A 23614-nucleotide genomic window follows, 5' to 3' on the forward strand; every position below is an offset into this window, starting at 1 on the left:
CTCTCGTGGACAACCTCCCTGCATCGGTCCGTCTAGCACGCTTTGTCTGTACTGAAGGTGCAGCCACAGTAGATCGTTTGCACACCGCTTTCTCCATCGGCAAACGAGCATGCGGCGAAGCGCCCGCCCAGTCGGTAGGCTGCTCCAGTGCAGCCAACCGATCCAGTCTGACCGACCGGGGCATGACGCGACAGTTGGGGCAAGCGTCATCTGACAGCGCCTCCCGGAGATGTTCAACACCGAGGCAGGAGGGACACAAGTCATGCCCGTCATCGGGCAGAAGTGGAGCCAGACAGGTCGAGCAACATAAATCATCCAGCATCATACTGCTGAAAGGCGTGATCAGCCCGCTACCAAGGACAAGTCAACACGAGCAGGAAACGCTACTGGCGACTCCGTTGTAGGAAAACCCCCGTAGAGGTCCCAAACTCAGCGTGAGCAGAAACGCCACTAGCAAATCGATTATTAACTAATGAACTCAGCACGAGCAGAGACGCCACTGGTGAGTGCAGATAAACAAACTATAGAAGAACCCAACGCGAGCAGAAACGCTACTGGTGGGCTTAGGCAAACAAACTGAAAACAACTCAGCGCGAGCAGAAACGCCACTGGTGAGTGTAGATAAACAAACTATAGAAGAACCCAACGCGAGCAGAAACGCTACTGGTGGGCTTAGGCAAACAAACTGAAAACAACTCAGCGCGAGCAGAAACGCCACTGGTGAGTGCAGATAAACAAACTATAGAAGAACCCAACGCGAGCAGAAACGCTACTGGTGGGCTTAGGCAAACAAACTGAAAACAACTCAGCGCGAGCAGAAACGCCACTGGTGAGTGTAGATAAACAAACTATAGAAGAACCCAACGCGAGCAGAAACGCTACTGGTGGGCTTAGGCAAACAAACTGAAAACAACTCAGCGCGAGCAGAAACGCTACCGTGAGTCAAAAGAGCCACAAAATTAACGTGGCAAATCAAAGCGAACAGTAAACTACTGCTGAGAAAAGAACGAAAACTTACCAGTCACCGCAGATCTGGTAAGGTGAAAGCAGCTTGTGCAGCCCCTGGAGGGCGAGACTTACCCGCAGCTCCGACCAAACCCGGTCACGGGGCTACCAGCAACAAGCAGCCAGGAAACTAGTGGTATACACAGAAGCAACCAGCTTCACACGACCACACTCCTGTTCTCAACACACCTGCGCGCGAGAAGAACAAAAGGGATTGATTGCCGGGTGCCACGTGACTATATAGAGTCACGTGGGTCCCCGGCAGGTCACAGCTGACTTTGTTGTCATTAATACTCGACCTGCGCATGCGCATGAATGATCATTCAGTGCTTGAAGCACCGCCTCTGGCGGTCAGTAAGGATGAAATAGAACTAGAAATTACAACAAAAAAGGAATAAAACCAATAAAACTAGGAAACATGGAGCAAAGTAAAGCACAATAGAAACAAGACCATGACATTTATAGGCTACTTAATTTTCTTAGTTTTATAACTAATGGTGACCATGTCTAATTTAACTTGGCATCATTCTGAAAAATTATTTATTTTGGTATGTTGTGAACAACAAATATTCTGGATAAATCAAAAATTATTTTGATGGTTTTTATTTCTTTTTAATACTAACGGGCCGTGAAGAAAATTAGTTTTAATGAAACAAACTAAAAAGTCTATCTTTAAAATTTAAGGAGTAGAAAGTTGCTCCCCCGGGCGCTGCACAAAGGCAGCCCGCTGCTCCCCAAGGGGATGGGTTAAATGCAGAGAGTTCATGTCGTTCCTCTGTAACAGTGTAATGATAATAAAAGCTGGGGGGGAAAAGAAAAATTTCTCTTCCAGTAAGGTAACAAAATATTTTTGCTTTGTTACTTGAAACCTCTGGCAAGTTACTAGAAGCTATTAATGTACAACTGGTAGAAACCTTGTGGTTCTTTATTACTGACAATCTTCCTGCATGAGAAGCGGATGATAATTAAATCAACACATGTTGTCAAATTACGACAGCGGTGCCCAACGTAACATCTGTATCCCGACACTGCAGCTTTCCAGTTTAAACCGGACTAAACTGGAAACGCTGATTTATAACCAGGGATGGATGAAAATGTTTCTAGTCAGGGGTTTTGACTTTCCTAAAGTGGATTAGATGTATTGCATTTCTAAACTGGGTAATTGGTTTAATAAATATGTTGATATTAAAGTTAATTAAAAATTTTCATATCCATAAGATAAGAAAGCCTTTTTTTTCTATTTTAAAATTAATATAAAAATAGCTGGACATTGTAAACTGCCTTTAGCATTAGCTATTAGAGTGGCTAGCATGGTTAAAACCAACTCTTGGTTCTGGACAGAGCATATTGACAGATGAAGAATATTTTATTTTAAATGCAAAATACTTATATATATATATATAGATATAAGTATTTTTTTTTTTTACATTTTGGTATAATTACTGCTCTGTGACCTAAAGAGGGCGTTTTAGAACCTCCATTCCTCAGTTAACAATGAATCGATTGCTAATTTAGTTGACGATCATTTCAACCATCGATTAATAACGATTAATCCAATTGTTTTTAGCCTTAGTTTTGCAGAAATAGGTTAGAGGTTAAAGTGACTTCTAGATTCATAATTATTTTGGTGTAGAGCCAAATAGACGTGATAAACTATAACCTTAGATTATTGTTGGGCAGACTGGTTCAGCTTTTAAAGAACAATAAACTCAGGTTTTTAGAACTCTTTCTGTTTTTATTTGGTCTAATTCAACTAAAATTGCCCCGATGTGAAGGTCGGTCATTATTCAGTCATTATTCTTTTAAATGTTCACTGCACAGCATCAGGTCTCAGCCAAAAGTTGTGCTGCTTTTATTTCCTGTGATGCATTTTAGACCGTTAAACTTAGTGAGGCTGCTGCTCTCTTATATTGTTGCCAAAAGAATAAAAAAGAAGACCTCAAGGCTGCAATTTATAGTTTATTATATTGCATAATATGAGGAAAATATAACCTTCGTTATATTGCATATTGTAAAGTGAGTCATGCAAATAAAAAAATAAAACGTAAAAAATAAAATGCAGATTTTATTTTAGCACTACATCAGCTAACAAAAAACTTGTTTAAGGATGGCTGTAGTTCGAATTTGAAAACTTTTTTTCATAAATGTCTCCCTTAAAAGTGGCTATATACTCCTGAAAAGCCACATAAAAAAAAAAATCTGCCCTTTTCAGGTTTATTGTAGGTTTATTTTTATTGCTGCTGCCTCTCATGAGCACTTTCCGTTAGGCATTATCTCTGTTTAAATTCCAGGATTTGTTTCAGTATCTTCACCTGCATGAAAAGTGAGTTTCCTGCAGCCATGTTTGCATACATCCACTTCCTACAATCAGCCCCACACTGACGCTGCCTATTCATGACATGTAAGGTTGGATGTTCTTGATAAAATTCCTGAACAATTGAAAGTAAAAGCAGGTGAAAAGCTGCCGCCTGCTCCAACAGTTAGTTGACAAACATAAAATACTCAAAACATTGGAGAGGTAACTCTCAAAGTTATCTCTAAAATTAATCTGATTCCTGTTAATTAATGGTGACATAAATCTCAGATTAAATTGTTCAAATGTGCCGGAGCTCTGGCTGCTCCTCAGGTATGTAATGCAGAATTGCACTAAGAACCCTAAGTGAAAGCTGCTAAGTTGAATTGACCAGCTGTTGCATCAAATCAGCGCAGAGCCAGAAAGTATTTGATCAGTGTTGCAGAGCGGTGATCTGTCAGATCTGTTTCACTACTCAAAATGTTCTTTCTCTCCCCTGTTCTCTCTGTTTCTCTGGGTGTCCTGCAGAGGAAGCTTCGCTGGGATATGTGAGGCCCGAATTCTGCATCTTCTGTTAGATTAAAGAAAAAAAAGCACAGTTTCTGTGTTTTCATGCACTTCTGGCTTACTAACCTGCTAAGATATCTGCTGCATGTTTTATCTGTAAATCCAGGTGACATGCTTGCTTTGAATATTTTGCTTAGGTTCCATGATGTGATATCCAGTCATGGCTGGCAAACCTTTTCTGCATAGTTTGCATTTTAAGGCTTTAAAACAAATGCATGACTTATTTCTTGCAGAAAGGTAGCACTTGTGTGTGCAGCAGGAACCGAAGCAGAGCTTTGTTGGATGCTTTGCCACACCCAGCATGCGTTTGACAATTTGCAAAATTGTAAATTTGGTTTTGCATGTTAATTAGAGCACAATTGAATAGGTTTTGTCTTAAAACCACTGCTCTGTCTATTACAAGCAGCTGATTGAATGCAGGAAATTAAAAATGAAAGTTATCAGAAGTTAAGGTGATGGTGGAGAAACGGGTCCACAGCATCACAAATCCAACCAACATGCTTTTTCATATGCTACTGCAACAGTTTAGTAAGATCCTGGCCAGGTGTTCCTAAAGTAGGGGTCGAGATGATCATGTGATCCCTCAGGTAGATGGAGAGCCAATATTTAATTTGAAACATCTAGTCTCTGGTTTGGATTAGTCCCTTCTTTCCATCTTAAGCTTAAGTTGATAAAATGCTGCTGCACAACTTCACTGTGGAAAGAAAGCTGCAGCTGGAAGGAGCTTGTGTTTACCATTAAAAACTACATTGAGTTTTTTTTTTGTTTATTTTTTTGTCATGGGCTGCGTCAAAAGAGAAAATTGGTCTTAAAAAAAAAAAAAAAACATTGTTGAAGATCCGAGTCTGTCGTCGATGGATTAATCCAATCGCCCAACCTGTGTGCACAATTAAATAATAAAATGGCCCATTATATTATTTAAAAAAAATACATTTAAACCTTTGAATTAAACTTCATTTAAAAGGTTAATTTACTGCTATTTAAAATAAATCCCCAATTGAATTGTTTTTATAAATAAATATGTAATTTAAATTGGGGTCACAATATATTGTATAAAGAATGAATGTACTATGAAATGAAAAGGTGCCGATTTTATGTGTGTGTCTAAAAAGGCTGAAATATATGGGAACAAATGATCTAACCTGTTTTTAACCTTTTCTTTTCTTGTTTATCTCATGTTTTTACTTAAGTCTAGCAGACAAAACCTTCTCTCTATATGGAGGAATGTGAAACCAGGAAGAGATATGCTTATCAGATGATCATAGCAGGATTTCAAAAACTCTTGAACTTCACTAGAATTTCACTTAGAATGTAGAAGTTGCAGGAAAATCTGCAGCATATATAGAAGAAGCTTCAGACTTGTGAGAAAATAAGCTCTTCCATGTTTTTCCACCTTTCTTATGGCAACATTCTTATGCAGCTTTAAAGAAACCTTCAGCAGACTTTTACAATCTTTTCATATAAAATGATTGTTCATTAGCCCGTTCAGGTCATAAAGTTGTAAAACTTCCCAAACTTAGAGATCTTATTGTGTTGCTTCTGGTTGTACCCCATAAAATAGCAGTTCTTAATGAATCCCAAAGTATTTTAATGATGCTGTTTAATAGTTTTGTTTGTTAGGAGAGTAAAACAGTCAATGTTACCCTAAACTTTTGATATTATGGATTTGCTCTTCTTACTTTTTATACATTTCTAGTTTCGGCTTTATGATCCATATCTACAACCATCTTTTATCCCCGCAGTTTACGTCAATGAAATTTGACACCATGTTATTTAAAAAAAAAAATAAAAAAGTCTAACTAAAAACACTTTTTTATGTAAGTTTTAACATTTCCTTCTAGAAAATTATCATATTTGGTTTCATTATTTTCAGTGTCTGGAAAGGTTTGGCAAAACTGAGAAGGCAGATTGTATCTCCAATCTTTCTGTCTCATCTTCCATTTGTCCGTCTGGGATGTAGATAAAAGTTTTAGTTGATAAAACTGAATAATCGTCATTTTTTCCCCCTTTTTTTTCTCTCAGATCGGCTCTAGCCTCGGCTCATCAGGGTCAGCCTTTACCCAAAACCCTCAGCGTCCTGGAGAGCACGCCTCAGGTCCGCGGCATGCACACCATCATCAGGTCAGAACCCGCCGCCGCACATTTTACATAAAAGACCAGTGATGCAATGTTTTTCTTCTGAAAACTAGTCCTATTGAGAATGATGCAAGATGCAGAGGGTTACAGGAGCTGATTTTAAGCGTAGGTCTCAGTTATGCCATTTTTCTGATCATGTAGGAACAAGGAGACCAACAGAGACGAGTTTATCTTCTACTCCAAGAGATTAATGAGGCTGCTGATAGAGCACGCCCTCTCCTTCCTGCCCCTCAAGGTGAGGCTTTTCAGCATCAACATTAACTGACCTTCCTTCCAAGGCTCCTGTGGTCACAGAGGCAGCTCTCCTAATCTTAACTAAAAAAATGTGACATTTGGCTTCAACTTGAACCTGATTTTATTCTCACTTTTGTTTCCTTTTTTGTTTTTTTGTTTTTTTATTCCAGCCCGTTTCAGTGGAGACGCCTCAAGGCACCATCTATGAGGGGAAGAGGCTGAGCGGTAAAAGAGTAAGCATCAATTCTGCATGTAGAGTCTTACCACATTTCTGATCCATGCAGATATTAGAACGCACCATGTTGGATTAATAAAGGAGAGAAGATGGAGGATAAAAAATGTCCATGCTGTTTCTCAAACTTTCGTTGTCTTCACTCATCACTTATTTTTGTTGTTTGTTTGGCACTTGGTGCCTTTATTTGATAGTAGACCAGGACCGTATCGCCCTGCACTACAGCCTCCATATATAGTCGTACGGTCCTTGTCCTTCCTTTTATTCGTCCTCCATCTAATCAGCAGCAGAGAAATATTCTCACAGCTACAAAAACATCTAACAGGGTTCCCGCTGGTCCTTAAAAAGTCTTAAAAGGCATTGAATTCTTCATAATAAAACAAAGTCCTTAATTGGTATTAAAATGTCTTAAATCAGTCTTGCGTAGGTCTTAATTTTTAAAACATCAAAAATAGGATAATTTTTATTGTGATTTATTTTTGTAATATAAATAAAACATTAAAATTTACGGAAGAGGATTAGGGCCACTGAAAAAAAAAAGTTAACTGATTTTTTTTTTATTTTATTTCAGTATAGTATGGGAAAAAAGTCAGAATTCTGACTTTTTTCTCAGAATTCTGACTTTAATCTCGGAATTCTGACTTTTTTATTGTCAGAATTTAGTCAGAATTCTGAGAAAAAAAATCAGAATTCTGAGAAAAAAGTCAGAATTCTGACTTTAATCTCAGAATTCTGAGAAAAAAGTCAGAATTCTGACTTTTTTCCCATGTTAAACTGAAATAAAATTTAAAAATCAGTTAACTTTTTTTTTTTTTTTCAGTGGCCCTAATCCTCTTCCGTAAAAATTGACCTTTTTTTTATTTCGAAAAAATAACGGCTCGCCATTATCGGTTCCGTCCCGATAGCGGAACCAATAAAACGTTGTTGTGGCCGGGACATTTGGGAGATGCTCCATTAACTTTTTGTCTGGAAAATATGAGCAAGTGTAAATGTAACCAAAATTGTCTCCAGCCAAGAGTTTTCTCCATGGCTAAAACCAGGGAACATACATGAGGCTCAGTGGATTTTGTGCAAGAAGTCATTCAAGCTCGGAACGATGGGAATTAAGGCGGTGGAGTCGCACATGCGAAGCACGAAACACAAAGCGTCAATATGGAGTTACAGAGAAACAGCCAGTATTTCTCAGTTTAGTTCCACCCTTGTCTCTGCAACGCCTCCACTTATCACCAAATCAAACAGACTAAGAAAACCATACAAAGAAAAATAGCTGCAAAAAAGACTTAGCACTGGTTATGTTGTGGCTTTAAAACAGATTTATTTTGTTCCCTGCTAAAACAAAGTTTGTGAATTCAGTTAAATAATTGTTAAAATAAATCTGTCATTTGTGTTTTTAGCTTTCTTCCTGTATGGGAAGCTTTTCAAAATTTGAAACATTAGTGCAGTGGTTTATGTTAAAATAAACCTTTGGGTTAAGTTCTCGCAAGCAGGTTTTTCTTGTTAATTTGGTCTTAAATTTTTTTTTCAAGTGGCTTTAAAAAGTCTTGAATTTAACTTGCCTTATGCTGTAGGAACCCTGATCTAAGTCGTACTCAATAAATCAGAACATTACTGGAGTATTTATTTTAGTAAGTCAATTCAAAGAGTTAAATGCATGATGCAGATTATTTACACACAGACCGGTGGGTTTTGTTAATTGTTGTTAATTTCTATTAATGAAAAACAAGACATTGAAGAATAGAATCTTACATCAAACCAACAGAGACTTTAGAAAGATAAATGTGGTCTTTTACTGCCTAATTTAAACGTATAGTGGAGGATGTTCTTTTCTGGGTGGATCTTCAAAATAAGTGGTCCTTCTAATTGTCAATCATTATGCTGATATGTATTTGCACTGCAAAAACAATCTAGAAATAAGTAAAGATTTCTTAAATTAAGTGTATTTACCCTTAATTTGAGTAGGTAAGTAAGAGGAGCTGCCAATGTAATGAGTATTTTTACTCTTAAAATAAGATAATTAGATAAAATTCACTTGAAATAAGAAAATGCAATTGTGTTTTCTTATTTTAAATGTAAATTGTTTTGTTCCATTGACAAAGTGTCTCACTTACCTCCTCAATTCAAGAAAAAATGCACTTATTATAAGAAAAGTTTACTTATTAAGATTTTTTGCAGTGTGTAAGGCCATCCTATGTGCTCGTCCCCATTTTCACTTAAAAGTTGCAAATCTTCTTTTGGAAAGAAAGCTTGTATGAGCAATTCAAACAGCAACTTTTAAAAAGAGCGTGCACAATGAGAAATAGGCTCATGCACGCTTTTGCACACAATAGGCGTTTCCTCTCTTTAAAATTGAGAGGGTTGGTATTTTCAAAAATTCACAAAAAATCCTCCACTATACCTTTAAGGTTATTTTCAAAAAGAAAAATATCCATCATCTGACAATGAGCTCCATCTGAACACAGGTTTTAGTCATTGCTAAATTAAAAAAGAAGTTGGATTCTTTCTCCATAAAAATGGACTAAAGAGGTGGAGAAATTTGAGTTAAGAAAAGTAAAATATGTTTTTGTTTTCTATTATAATTGGTAGGACTCCACTAAAGTTCAATGATGATTTGTTTAAACTTACTATTTGGAAGATTACATTTGTTTTATTCTATAAACCGTTTCTTCTCCTGGAAAAAGGGAGTTTCCTTTTTTTGTAGCTGATGTGTTTTCCCAGAGGAAATGGCAGCCCACTGCTCCCCTCTGTTGTGAGGCGCCCGGGGAGCATTGTGAGGTTATGGGTCTAAGGAGCTGAAGTGGTAGTCTGAAGGAGTGGGGGATCGAACTCACAATCTCAGGATTCAAAGCCCTATTCCCTAAACACTAGGGAACACTTTTAATAGCTTGCAATCAAGCATTTTAGTTTTTACATAGCTTTTTTTTTTTTGGAAGGCTGCCAGCTAATGGGCCGGTGACAGGTGAGCATTATGGGTATAGGGTCTGGCTCAAGGACCCTGAGGGTAACCCCGGTGGCTCGAACCCAGAACGTCAGGATTCTGAGCTCTATGCACTATCCATTAGGCTACCTCCCTGTTTAGGCAGATTTAAATGTCTGGACACAGTCTGTGGTGCCCTGCAGGGGTCTGAGTTAGGGACCTGAATAAATAAATGAGTTCAGACAATCCCCTAAAAATGTAACAAAATACAGTCATTATTTATAATTAACGGCATATTTATATTACACGATCTTTGCAACGACCGGAGCTTTGGGTGGAGTCTTTGAATTACTGACGATACAAATGTATTTATATTTTTTTCAATTATATATGAGTTAATCTCCTATATCGATTTCTAAGTTGTAGATTTTTATCCTGAACCTTGATAAAAGACAGTTATTAGTCTTTTTTTTTAAGTCTTTTTTTTTATTTACATGTTCAGCTGGTAAAAGTAACCCTGAATTATAGGTATTTATTGATCTCAAAGACAAATGATGGTGTAGAAACTAGGGGTGTGGGAAATAATCGTTTTGGTGATATATCGTGATATTCGGCTGCCCAATATAATATCGATCTTTCACTTCTTAGTATCGATAAAAAAAAAAAACGGTTACATAAAACATTGATAGGAAAATTGGCTACCTCTGCACCACCACTCTGGCAGAAAGCGCTGTGGAGCCCTTTAACTGTGCGTGCAGCACCAAATCTGTATTTGAGGCAGTCACAGTGGAAGAAAACCCCAAACAACATGGATAATAATACCTAATCAATATTTTCTGATGAAAATATACAGCACTTGCTGTTTTATCTCATCATTAGATTTTGATAGCTGGGGAAAATATGGCAATATATAGTGATACTGCAATATCGTGATAATATCGTATCGTGACCAAAGTATCGCAACATGTATCGAATCGCAACACTCATGCCAATACTCACCTCTAGTAGAAACTCATATGGTTTATTTTTTCATCAAGTTGTTTATCTTGTGGCATTAAAGGGCCAAAAACCCCCACAGGTTGCCCTCTAGTGGGAGTGTTGTGAATGACAGCCCTTCAGCTCAGCCCCTATTGCTCTAGAAGCAGATGTTTAAGCTGGATAATGATCTCTGTAAATGTTTGAAACATTTTGAACTAACTTTTTTTTCTCTTTAAGATCACGGGGGTTTCTATCCTGAGAGCCGGGGAGACCATGGAGCAGGCCCTGACTGCCGTCTGTAAAGACATCCGGCTTGGAAAGATCCTCATTCAGACCAACCATGACACAGGAGAACCTGAGGTTTGATTGGTTTACAGCAGGAGCATCTTAATGCCTGCATGTTTAACGCTTTAACGACCGACCTCTTCCTTCAGCTTCACTACCTTCGTCTGCCGAAGGAGATCAGCGAAGATTACGTCATCCTGATGGACAGCACCGTCTCCACTGGGGCCGCTGCTCTCATGGCCGTCAGAGTTCTGCTGGTGGGTCCAGTTTTAGTCCGTTTATCGGCTTATTTACCCCTTTGTGGAAGTAAATTCTAATCTGGATCTTATTGTCCTCAAACTTCTAAAACAGATTATTTTCTGTTTTAAACAAAGTCCCTTCAGACACAGATAAATAGATTATAAATTGAAATGTGAGCCCAACGATGGCCAAACCTTTTAACTTTGGATCTTTTTAACTTTTCATTTTGTTACAGTTTTTTAAACTAAAAGCTCCTGCAGAGTGGGTCAGTGTAAAGCTTACTAAGTAGAATTCATTCATTTGAACTTTGTTTTATATTCTTCTAGATCAGTACTTGAACTTTTTGCTGAAATAGTATTCCCATTTTTTCCTCATAGAAATTTTTTCGAATTTATGTGAAATTCCAAACTATAAAGACTTGCCTTTTATTAAAGTAATTAAAACATAGAGAATGTATTATTATATTTTAATTTCGCCCTTTCGATCATCTTTTGCTTTTTCCCTGTATTGATCCTCAAAGGAATTTAATTGTTTTGTTTTTTTTTTCCTTTTCTTGTTCCCAATGTGAAGGACCACGATGTGGCCGAGGATAAGATCTTCCTGCTCTCGCTGCTCATGGCAGAAATGGGCGTCCACTCTGTTGCCTACGCTTTCCCCAAAGTCCGCATCATCACCACCGCTGTGGATAAGGAGGTGAACGACCAGTTCCACATCATTCCAGGAATCGGTGAGGAGTGGGAATCTTTTTCTACTTAGGCTCAATTCAACGTTTCCACAAATCAGACCCAAACTAATACTGCCTAAAAAGACTGTGGTGCAACGGTAGCGCATCTGACTCCAGATCAGAAGGTTGCGGGTTCAAATCACGTCAGAGTCATTGTACATGCCTAGATTGTAGGTAAGTTCTCTAGGAGTGTTGGCCTAGTGGGTAGAGGAAGGAGTGTGCTTGTTTACTAAGAAGGCTCCAAGTACCCGATTCGATCGCCATAGCCTCCATTCTGGCTCTCTGGGCAAAACCCTTAACCCAACACTGCTCCCCAGGCGCCGCATAATGGCAGAAAATTAATGCACAGAGTTGATTTCTCCATTATGAGATCAACAAAGTTCAATTTCTTCCATTTCTTTATTTCATTTCTTAATTAATTTAACTTATTTATCCTACCGATGTTTGTTAAATTAAATGGATTCTGATTCAAGTTCAGTTGAAACAAATCCAACTGATTTCAATACAAACAGGAGGTCAGATTACATTAGATAAGATAGACTTTATTGATCTCACAATGGAAAATTTCACTTATCGCATTGGTTCAATAGTCAACAAAAGGTGCCAAAAAGAGGAAAAGGTGCATTGGGTATATACTAGGGATGGAACGGTTTATTAAAACCATCGGAACCGTTCGGTTCGACTGTCTCGGTTTGGTTCGCGTGTGTTTCGTTCGGTTCATGCGCTGCTCCTTTTTCTCATAGAGGAAGCGTTTACACTCCAGAGCAGAAGGTGGCGGTACTGCGACCAAAGCCAACCACCAGTAGTAAACAAGAAGAAGAAGAAGCGAAGCAGCGTAGCCGGGTGTAGCAGAAAAAAATCAGTTGTTGTGGAGAATTGTGTGGGTATGGCGAGTGGGAAAGAACAGGAGTTGGAAGACGCGCCAGCAGCACTTTATAGGTCTGCTGTATGGGAACACTTTGCATTTAGAGTGACCTACGATGACGGCGGAAAGAAAGTGGTGGATAAAAGTGCAACAGTGTGGAAGCATTGTGCAACATGTTTTGTTTATGCTAACAGCAACATGACCAACATGTCATGCTAACCCCGAAATCCCTCATACTCTGTCAGCGCTCCGCCCCGCTGCGCTCCAGACCGCCTGCTCAAAGCAAAGCCTACAGCCTCCGCTGTGGCTCCCGTCCCCTCCGCTCTGAGTTCCTTGGAGATGGTAGAGAGCATGCGCGAGATGATTAAATTCAAAGCAGCAAAACATGCAGAAATTATCCATGGTTTCCTCGGATCATTAAAAATAATTACAATTCATAATTTTTTGGGGATTTTTTTCATTGATTTCATTAATTTTTATGGGATTTCGGGGTACACTGGAAAAAGGATCTAAAAATAAGTAGAAATGTCTCAAATTAAGCGTATTTACGCTTAATTTGAGTAGGTAAATGAGATAGTTTGCCAATGGAATGAGTATTTTTGCTTTTAAAATAAGAAAATGAGATAAAATGCACCTGAAATAAGACAATGCAATTGTGTTTTCTTATTGTAAGTGTAAATTGTCTTGTTCCATTGGCAAAATCTCTCTTTTACCTACTACTACTTTACCTACTACCTTCTGACCGTGACTGAGTGGATGTGCTCTCTTCGTCCTCTGGCATGGGAGCTGGCTTGGAGCTCGTCTGCCTTGCTGTGTGTTTCCAGGACGGGGCCGCCTTTTAGAGCTGCTTTTTGTATCTCTGCTTCTGTCTCCTTGAACCCCAGTCGGCCTCGGCAGATGGCCGCTCACACTGAGCCTGGTTCTGCTGGAGGTTACTTCCTGTTAAAAGGGAGTTTTTCCTCTCCACTGTCGCTACAAGCATGCTTAATGTGAGGGATTGTATTTGAGTCAATGAGTCGATGCAATCAACTGGTTTTCCTTAGATAGAAAACTTTGTATCATTTGACTGTATGATCTGGTTGAAGTGTAAAGTGCCTTGAGATGACATGTGTTGTGAATTTGGCGCTATATAAATAAACTGAATTGAATTGAATTGAATTAAATCCAAGAACAAATACACTTATTTTAAGAAAAAACAACTTATCTAGATTTCGATTTTTTTCAAGTGTAACAATCAAAATATACCGAAAACCGTGACCACGAAACCGTGAACCGAACCGAACCGTGGATTTTGTGAACTGTTCCACCCCTAATATATACAGTGCGTCCATATATATGAATAACAGCTGAAGTGTCTTGTTTAACAGGGTTAATGCACAGGGTATTATATCCTCTTTTAGGTCAAGTCAAGACGTCTGTTTTTTTTTGTTTTTTTATCAAATTGGGGGAAATCATGTCTTTAATGAAGTCATCTTTGCTCTTTTTCCCAGGTAACTTTGGGGATCGCTACTTCGGGACTGATGCTCCATCAGATGTCTGTGAAAGCGATGAAGGGATGGATTTCTAAAGAGGGAACAAACGGCATAATGTTACAGGAGCGCTTCGCTGTGGAAGCAGCAACCAACAAAAACAGATTCCTGCTCTGCTCGACTCTAGCAGCAGAGACGCTCTAAACCTGTTCCTGTTGGATCCCACAGAACGGTTTTAATCCCAAAAGAAGGTTTTATGTGCATAAGGTTACAGCTGCGTTTAAAAAGGGATCAGAGATAAATGGGCGCGGTTACTGCCAGCTCTGAACCTTTTCCACAATTCAAACTAAGGCAATCTAGGAGTTTATTTTTATCTTGTCTATAATTTCTCCTGTGATGCTTTTAAGTTTATTTTATTTACTGTCAATTTACATCAAATTGAGACACATGTTGTATATAAATTAATTTAATTTAAACCAGATCTCTGCTTAGCCTCGATTGGATTTAACAACACTTTATGTTAATCTATATTTTGCACTATATTAAGAATATTAAGCAACATTTTACATCTGTGAAGATAATCGTCCACCATGTTTCCATCTGAATTCAGGACATGAGTGCGTTGTCAGCAGGGCCATATGATGTTGGTTAGGTTGAAGCTTTCCGGCTCAGTTTAGTCGATTCTCTGCAGACAAAGTTGTAAATGTTCTTACCTCAGGCAACTTTTACCCAAAGGGAAATTAATCACAGCTACTTGAAAAGGAATAACTGACGATGGAATAAAAAGGTCAAAAAATTTGTTTTTTCTACTCCACAAATGTTATCGTTGTGACCGAAAAGAGCTCGATATTCGTTGCTTTGGTTTTATTTTTGTTAAACCTCTGATGAATTCCATTTTTCTCTGGGATTTGGTCGGGTATAATCTGTTATAGGCTCAGGTCGTAACTGGCCCTTAAAGGGACCTGTCCTTGCTGCTGTTAAGCAAACTTTTATGTTTTGTTTTTATTTATGTTGTTTACAAGGGATTCAATGTTGCATATCATGCATCTTTTACTTGTATGAATCAAATGTTTTCAGTTTTATTACAGAAATGTATTCAATACATGTACGTTTAAATGTCATTTGACCTGCTGTCAAAGTTTTAAGCCTGACCTTTCCTAAGTTCATTGTGTTTAGTTACAGATATTTTTCATCACGCTTTTACCAAGCATATGCAAACATTTAAAGTCAGAAAATGGTCATATACATTTACTTGAAAGAGTTTTCAGCTGTTACTTTAATAAACATCTCTTACCTCATGCCATAATGTCACAGAAAACACTGCTGCCAGTATTCACTTTAGGCATCAAGAAGATTAAAGTTATATATTCTGGTCATTTTTTAGCTTAAACGGCTGTATTAAATGTCATAAATGGATACCGACTTTATTCATTATACAGAATAAATAAACACATCAAACTGCAAATATTCAGTCTGAACGTTCCTTATGCGGCATCCAGTGACTGTCCACTAGAGGGCAGCAAAGGCCAAGCTTTATTGTTTACAGCGGAACCTACGCAGTTCTAATGCTACCTTCAGGTACGATTGGAAATCAGAAGGGGCTTTGAATTTATCGTTTTTAATAGGAGAATCGGTCAATTTAAATATAACCAAAACTATCCATCTTATATAAGATGGAATTGATACACGTGAAGGTAACATACATATAGTTTTTTAATGTTTAATTAATATAATTTTTACTCTAAACTGAAAATGTCCCAGAAAAAATATTCACAGATTCACCCATAGGATCGAGAGCAATGTTGTTTTTCTCTCTTAAACAAAAACAAAAATCTGCGAGAGCATCTGTCTTATTAAAATTGAGAGACAGACCAAATAAAATAAAATTAGTAGGTTATTCTTGTAGCTTAAGAGTCCGAGCTGATATCAGGGGCGTGAAGGCATCGGTAGCTCGTGGATTCAGCCGGGCGCACTCATAACAGGTATGCAAACACATTTAGTATTTACTGCTCTTTATGCCTAAATTGATTGACACACGTAGCGGAAAAACTAAGCTGTTGTTCTTAAAGACATGCGCTCAGTGCTTAAGTAAAGCATTTAAAAGAAAAAGTGTTAAATACAGACTTTAAAACTTCCGAATCTCCAAACATTATGTCACGCCAATCCCCATTCAGGAAGTTTGAGCTTTTACATGTAATTCGGAAATTTTGAAAATGTATTTTAGTTAAAGACTAGATTTGTATTATTTTATCTTAATGCGACTATAATCTTTGACTCGGCGTTGCTGAAATGGACTAAAAAGTGAAAAATATGGTAATTTTGTGCTCCAATGAGTTGATCTGTATAAATTAATAGTAAAGGCTTAATATTACTCTGTTTAATTTTTTTAAACATTTTTATTTTCTCATAATTAACAAGGCTGAGTATAAATTTAAGTAGTTGCCACATGGTATGGTCAGTAATCAGGCTCTAATGGGAGCATAACGGAGCTTATTAGCAGCTTCAGTTCATTTGGATCACGTTGTTTGCCTTAGTTTGGGCTGTTTCTTTGAAAAATCAATATTTTTCTGCCTTTTTCTAACTATTTTCTTTGTATCTAAGGAGGATGGCGGGCCTATGGAGATCCTATCAGGCCTTGATGACCAAATACCCATGGTCAGTCCAGATAATCACCGCTGGTAGGTAATATTTCCTTATTTCTAAGGTTGTCCTGCTGCAGGAGTAAAAACCTTAGGAGTTCGGTTTATTTGTAAACTTTGACAATTTTCTTTTTGCTTGGAAATATTGAGCTGTGGGAACTGTTTCCCACCCCAAACCTTTGCTCCAGTTTACAGTTTTGACCTTCAACCAAGTGCTTTTAAAGAGTAACATGAGTAAATATTGATAGAAAATGTATTGCATTGACAAAAAACATATAAATACAATGATTCAGTTGTTATAGATATTGATATATAAGAAATTGTAAAAGGTCTATTAATATTCCCACTGCTTTTGTAGTATAAACATAATTTTATTTGTTAAAAGCATATTATAATTAAAATATCACAATCCTATGTGTTTTATAAATTCTGTTGTTTCCCTATTTATTTATTGATTTTAAATTTAGAACTGGTGTTAAGAGAGACACCGATCACTAAAGTGTTACTGGTTTGTTGACCTGCACAACAAGCTAACTGGAGGATCAATTCACTGACTTTGGTTTATAGATTAAATAGATTCAACAAATGTGTTAAATTTATTTAATCAATCATACATTTATTGGTCCCTGCCTTTTCGCCCATAAACTGCTGTAGATAAGCACCAGCCATGAGGCGAATCCAACAGATTAAACAGGAGACTATGGATGGATAGATAAATAAAATTAATAAATTAAAGTTTTTTTAAAAAGTTTAAACGCATTTAACATTATATCTATAATTTTTAAATATTATTTTGAAAATGTAAGTGATAATAAATATGTGTTTTGCATCATTTGTATGAATCTTCAAGATTATGTTCATTTTTCAATAGAACAAATTTCTATACAGAAAATCTACGTTTTTATGAAAAAAATTATATTTTCCAAAGCTTTATTATTAAAAGTACTGCTTTTTCCACTTTTTTGGATACATTTGTGAGATGATATGTACGTTTAAACTACATCCCAGGGTGGTTGTTGAGCCAGTTTTCAAGTAGTTCCTTTGCATCGCCACTAGATGGCGGCAGATACATAAAACGTTGCAGCCATCAGGAGCACTACAGCCTTTATTGGAATAAATAGCAGTAGCAACCACAGCCCCCAGGCTTCTGATCAGAGATTTAGACTGTTTTCCTTCACCACATATCTCATATTTAAGGACCCACATGTTCTCAAAGGGCTGCATCATTATTCTTTCATGTTTAAGGCATGTTGTGGCCATCCTTACAGGGGAATATTTCGATGTACATGATGAAGCATCATTCTACATGAAAATGGTGGCCTCCTTGAAAGATGAAGACATCTTCTTCTTCCTCTACCACTTTTTGAATAAATGTCTTCTTAAAATAGTCAGTAGGCTTAATAGAGCTTTGGTATATCCTTACCCAGAAAAGGTCCATATTTAATATTCCCACCCCATAGCAGTACTCCATCTCCACCTTGGTGGGGTATGATATGAAGTGGAGCTCTGTGCTCATTAAGATCCAACCACTGGCCCGTGCATCTGGTCCAGCAGGAGTCACTCTATCATCAGTTCGTAAAGCCTTTAAAAAAATCTGTTTCTGATATTCTTTGTTCAATTCAGTCTATTTATATAGCACCAATTCACAACACATGTCATCTCAAGGCACTTTACAGTTCAACCAGATCATCCAGTCAAATTGATTCAAAGTTTCCTATAAGGAAAACCAGTTGATTGCATCGACTCATTGACTCGAATGCAATCCCTCACACTAAGCATGCTTGTAGCGACAGTGGAGAGGAAAAACTGTTGCAAGTCTTGAGTTTCAGCTTTTGTCCAGTTTAGTGGTGGTATAGTTTCAGCCATGTCTTTAAGCATTCCTAGTAGGTTGCAGTTCTGGAATATGTCAGATCTGGAGGATAATGGGCCCCTGGTAGCTTGAAGTTAGATTTTTCTGCAGCAGTTAATTTGCATCGTTTCCTTTTTTTTCTGACCCTGTAACAGACCCCATTTTTAGCAAAAGTTCAAGCAATTTCAAGAGGGCTGCTTTCTTCTTTTTGCAGTTTTTGGACTTTTCCATCACCTAAATGTCTTTTGCCCCATTTTGCCTGAGGAAAAAAGTTGCCTGACAGCAATGCACACCTTTTATAAAGCATGTCGATCTCCTTAGGCTCTTACATCCAATAAGTATTCAAGTTTATGCAGCTTGGAGATGGGAAAACATGCATTACAAAGGATCATATGGTCAGAAATACAAATTGCCCAATAATTGCTCCCAAATGGTAAATGGGTTTTTATAAATGCAAGTGATCACAGCCGAACCTCCCATTTTACTTTGATCATTTACATTTCAAACCACTGTTCAAATGTGAATCATTAACCAAGCTGAAGAGATGACATCACATCAACACACTTGATGACAATCATGAATATTGACATGGTGTGCTTTATTCAATTCAGTTTATTTATAGTGACAGACAGTTCAACCAGATTCAGTCAAATTGATTAAAGGTTTTCTGTTTAAGGAAAACCAGTTGATTGCATCGGCTCGAGAGCAATCCCTTACACCAAGCATGCATGTAGCAACAGTGGAGAAGAAAACTCCCTTTTAACAGAAAGAAACCTCCAGCAGAACCAGGTTCAGTGTGAGCGGCCATCTGCTGAGGCCGACTGGGGTTCAAGGAGACACATACGCCATTTACACTACCCTTGAAAAACCGTGCCGAGACCGGTCCAAGCTCAGTAACTGAGATAACTTATCGTGTGTAAATGGAAAGCAAACTGAACTGAACCGAGCTAGACACCAGTTCCAGAGGCTGGTTTGGCTCGGTTTTTCCCTGGCTCGATTCTCTGATAACAAGAGCGCATGAGCAGAACGCGTCATCTCAGTCTGGCTGCACATCGCGATTCACACTCCATTCCAGTAGTTGGCGGTAATGCCCCTCCGGAAGTTGCTTTCCAACCAACACAAAACAGAAGAAGAAGAACAACTATAAACAACAATCGAAATCTTCTCCACGCAACATTTTTAAATAATGGCTTTTGGTGCATTACCGCCACCAACTGCTTGATTTCCTCCTTCAATACTGGCAGTAATACCGCAGATCGTCACTAGGAGGGGAGGAGTCGAGGAACCAAGATAGTGTGATGTGTAAACGGTCGTCAGAACCGAGCTCAGCCTGGTTAACTGATCCGAGCTTGGACCGCTCTTAGCATGGATCGATTTTTCAAGGGTAGTGTAAATGGAGTAAGAAGCAGAGATACAAAAGCCAACTGTAAACCAGCTCCACAGGCGCTTCCCAGCCAGACAGGCGAGTTCTTAGCCAGCTTCCATGTCAGAGGATGAAAGAGCACATACAGTTAGTCACAGTAAGATAAATGGTACTACACTAAAAAACAGGCCAAGCTCCAATATCTATAAACAAATGTGTTGACGGCAGCAGCACAGCTGATTTTTCTCTCCATGATGGTACAGCCAAACAGAAACGGACAAGAAGAGGCTACTATGAATGCTACTCTAGAATGTGAGAATAGGGGTAGAATGAAGCAGAATGATGAAAAGGGGTCCCTATGTCCTCCAGCAGTCTAAGCCTATAGCAGCATATCTATGGAGATAGCTCAGGATAACCTGAGCCACTCTCATCAAAATGGAAAGTTTTACGCCTAGTCTTAAAAGAAGACGGGGGGCTTTTTCCGAACTTCCGCCCTAAACCCTAAATCCCTCAATCACTATATAGAGCGAGGAGTTTATAGTGAACTTGGTTAACTTGCACATGCACCCTCACAGTGCATGTGCCATCTTGGTTCTTTGTTGCCACTGTCACAACAAAGCCCATGATGCTTTGTGAGACGAGATCCCACAAAGCAATCAGGGTTATATCTGCTTGTCTAGTGACATAGATGATCACTACTTTCAAGGTGCATTGTGGGAAACTTCGAGTCCACTACTCTTTCATGCACTAGACGTTTGGACACTTTTAAAAAGGTGTAATCGCTATATAGTGATAAGGGCGGATGTTCGGACACACACAGGGTGTCTGCCTCATGGACTAAAACTGGTAGCTGGTTCCAAAGGGGAGAGGAGCCTGATAATTAAAAGATCTGCCTCCAAATCTACTTTTAGAAATTCTAGGAACCACTAGTAAACCTGCAGATAGAGAGAGAAGTGCTCTTTTTGGAACATGAGAAATGGTCAGATCTCTGATGTAACATGGAGCTTTAAAAGAAGAAATGGAAAATGTAGGAGGCTGAACATTATTCTGTTATTCATTGATGTTAAAGACAAAATATATATAAAAAAAAAAAGAACTGAGTTTCCTCCAAATTCGCTGTCAGACAGACCGCCACACGAACTCCATAATGGCTACAGCATCAATGTCATCAAAAACCCTTTATAATACAAGTTAGAATAACTTCTCTTATTTTAATAACTTGCTTCTAATTATCAGGTTAGAATAGGTCATTTTCTTACAAAATACCTTTGTGTTTTTTAAGAGAGTTAAGCATTAAAGAAAAAGCTGCTCTAAAGGCCTACAGTTGACATTTTCTCTGCGTGACCATCTGACCACCTTAAATACTTTTCTGCCTCTTCTATGAAGAAAGGCTCTTCTTAAGGGAAAGGTTACCTCCTGTTCAGCTGTTATTACTCTTTGCTGTTGGATTAATCTTGGCGCAGTGACTGGAGCAGCTGCCCTCATCTTTCTGTCCTTCAGTTTTTTAAAGATCAAAGGCTCCTATAAATATGTTTCCAATTGGATGACAGAACATGGCTGTCATTTATTTATATATATATATATATATATATATATATATAAATAAAACTGAAAGTGGAGCTTGATTTCTCAGCTTTTTATGTCTTCATCAGCTTTATTCAAAGTGTTGTTTATTGTTGGCTATGAAACAAAAAAGCAAACATTTTTAAAACCTTTTAGCTTATTGGCTTTTCAATCATCGCAAATAAAATGATTTATTCTCCTTGTATTCAAGTTTTTTTCTTGAACTGTTACTAAACCTTGTTGAATGCTCTCCTCATTTATTGCCATGCCTGATAGAGGTCAGCTGATACAGTTTTTTTATTTCCTTTTTTTTCTTTTTTAAGGCTGATATCAACTATTCTGACATCAGTCAATATACAATGCCGATATTTTTGGACTTATTTTAGAAGCCGATATTACTTTTCCTTCCTCCATTTACCTGATAAAAAAGATATATTGATGTATTAAACAAGGATAATTTAAAATTTGAAAAAAATGTATGGCAAAATGGAGAGCGGCGATGCATACACTTTATATGATCTCAAGTCATGGCTGCTAAATGCAAAATATCGGCTGGCCGATGTATCACACTACTTCTCATCTTCTGATTCTAATCTTAAAAAAACACATTTAGGAAACTCCATCCTTAATATAAAGAACATTTGTTCAGTAATATAAAAGATATATGTCAGTCTCACTCCTACCGAACTCACTAAATTCCTATAATATATATAAGTCTGCATTATTTTATTCGTTAATTTCAATTTAATTTGATGGGGTATAAATATGAGTTGATCCAGAGGCCCTCGCTCTTTGATACTAACTTCATTCAAATAGTTAGTTATTTTCATATGAGCATTTGTTTTTTGTTGTAATTTAGACTTTTACTCTATTTTCATATGCAGCACTTTGGTTCTATGTAAGGTAGGGTGTTATGAATACAATGCAAAAAAATGTAGATCTAAATAAGTCCTTTTTTCTTAAAATAAGTGCATTTATTCTTGAATTGAGGAGTAAGACACTGCTAATGGAACAAGATAAATTAAAATTAGAAAAAAAAATTGCAATATCTTATTTCAGGAGCATATTATCTAATTATCTTATTTTAAAAGTAAATATACTCATTCCATAGTCAAATAATCTTATTAACCTGCTCAAATTAAGGGTTATTAGGCTTAATTAAAGTAATTTTTACTTATTTCTAGATCGTTTTTGCAGTTAAAAGATGGACTAAGATGGGTTGAAATTAGGGCCGAAACAATGAATCTGATTGTTATTAATCGATTATTGAAATAATCGTCAACTAATGTAGTAATTGATTATTGGTTAACTGGAGTATAGAGACTCTACAGGCCTTTAGCTGACAGAGTGAGCCACTTAGAGCAATAATTATACCAAGATTGTTAAAAAAAAAAAAATGTTTCGCTTTTATGATTAAAAAAAAAAAGTTATCATCTGTCAATATTCTCTATCCAGAACTCCCTAAGTGGAATGGTTTTTTAAATTCACCTGGTTTGATTTTGTAAAAAATCTTCTTTAACCATGTAATGCCAAATGTATCGTATTTGATACATACGGTCTCTGAAATGTTTTGCGTCTGACACCTTTTGCATAATTTAATGTTAAAAACTTTGCTCAAAATCCTATTGCACACAATCAGATATACCTGATAACAGAGGGCAGAAGACTACACAAAAAATAATCTTGACTTATCGCATAGTAATAAATTATTAATATCAAACATTTATTTTAGTTTTTTGTTTTTACATATTTTGTTAAAAGGCCAAATAAGGACTTCAAACCAAAAAAAAAAAAGTAATTTTCTGTTTTGTTTTATTCTTGGATCAGGCTTTAAAGGGTTAAGGAACCTTTTGCTATCTGATTATTAATCAATTAAACCCAAAAAAATATCCACAGATTAATCGATTTGCAAAAAAATACTCCTTATTTGCAGCCCTAGTTTAAATAAGGTTAATTTTCAGGCGTTTTATGCCTGAAGAGTTTATAAATAAAGGAGTTTAAGTGACAAAAGGAGATATTTTCAAACATGGTTGTTTGAAAGAAGTGGACTGTTTTGAAAAAACAAAAAAAAGAGTCCTTAAAAACACCTTTTAAATATACATTTTTTTATTTTATTTTTTGCCTGTTTTATCTGCATCAGTTTTTAATTATTAATTTAGATACCCTTTGTTAAGGCCGGGATTCCTCCTCTGCAGGGTTTTCTCTGTCCTCTAACTGGATTAACTGTGTTCAGAACAGACGTGTTTCCAGGATGTAGA

The 23614-nt window shown here is 37.3% G+C and overlaps 2 protein-coding genes across 3 annotated transcripts in view; both read left to right on the forward strand.

Moving 5' to 3' along the window:
* Nucleotides 1–14480, forward strand: part of si:ch211-243j20.2 (uridine-cytidine kinase-like 1) — a 53619-nt gene extending 39139 nt beyond the window's left edge. Inside the window, exons 8-15 of one of the 2 annotated variants that reach the window (XM_038304146.1) lie at nucleotides 3827–3846; nucleotides 5888–5986; nucleotides 6143–6236; nucleotides 6406–6468; nucleotides 10597–10719; nucleotides 10794–10901; nucleotides 11455–11611; nucleotides 13964–14480. In XM_038304146.1, the coding sequence (XP_038160074.1) occupies nucleotides 3827–3846; nucleotides 5888–5986; nucleotides 6143–6236; nucleotides 6406–6468; nucleotides 10597–10719; nucleotides 10794–10901; nucleotides 11455–11611; nucleotides 13964–14040 (741 nt within the window). In that variant the 3' untranslated portion in view covers nucleotides 14041–14480. The remainder of the gene's footprint in view (nucleotides 1–3826; nucleotides 3847–5887; nucleotides 5987–6142; nucleotides 6237–6405; nucleotides 6469–10596; nucleotides 10720–10793; nucleotides 10902–11454; nucleotides 11612–13963) is intronic. The other variant, XM_038304147.1, reaches the window with a different exon arrangement.
* A 1344-nt stretch (nucleotides 14481–15824) lies between these two features.
* mpv17 (mitochondrial inner membrane protein MPV17) overlaps nucleotides 15825–23614 on the forward strand; it is a 34915-nt gene continuing 27125 nt past the window's right edge. The window contains exons 1-2 of the mRNA XM_038304110.1: nucleotides 15825–15924; nucleotides 16544–16620. Coding sequence (XP_038160038.1) covers nucleotides 16548–16620 — 73 coding nt within the window. The 5' untranslated portion in view covers nucleotides 15825–15924; nucleotides 16544–16547. The remainder of the gene's footprint in view (nucleotides 15925–16543; nucleotides 16621–23614) is intronic.

Source organism: Cyprinodon tularosa, unplaced genomic scaffold (genome assembly GCF_016077235.1).
Source record: "Cyprinodon tularosa strain WSP-4 unplaced genomic scaffold, ASM1607723v1 ctg526, whole genome shotgun sequence".
NCBI lineage: Eukaryota > Metazoa > Chordata > Actinopteri > Cyprinodontiformes > Cyprinodontidae > Cyprinodon > Cyprinodon tularosa.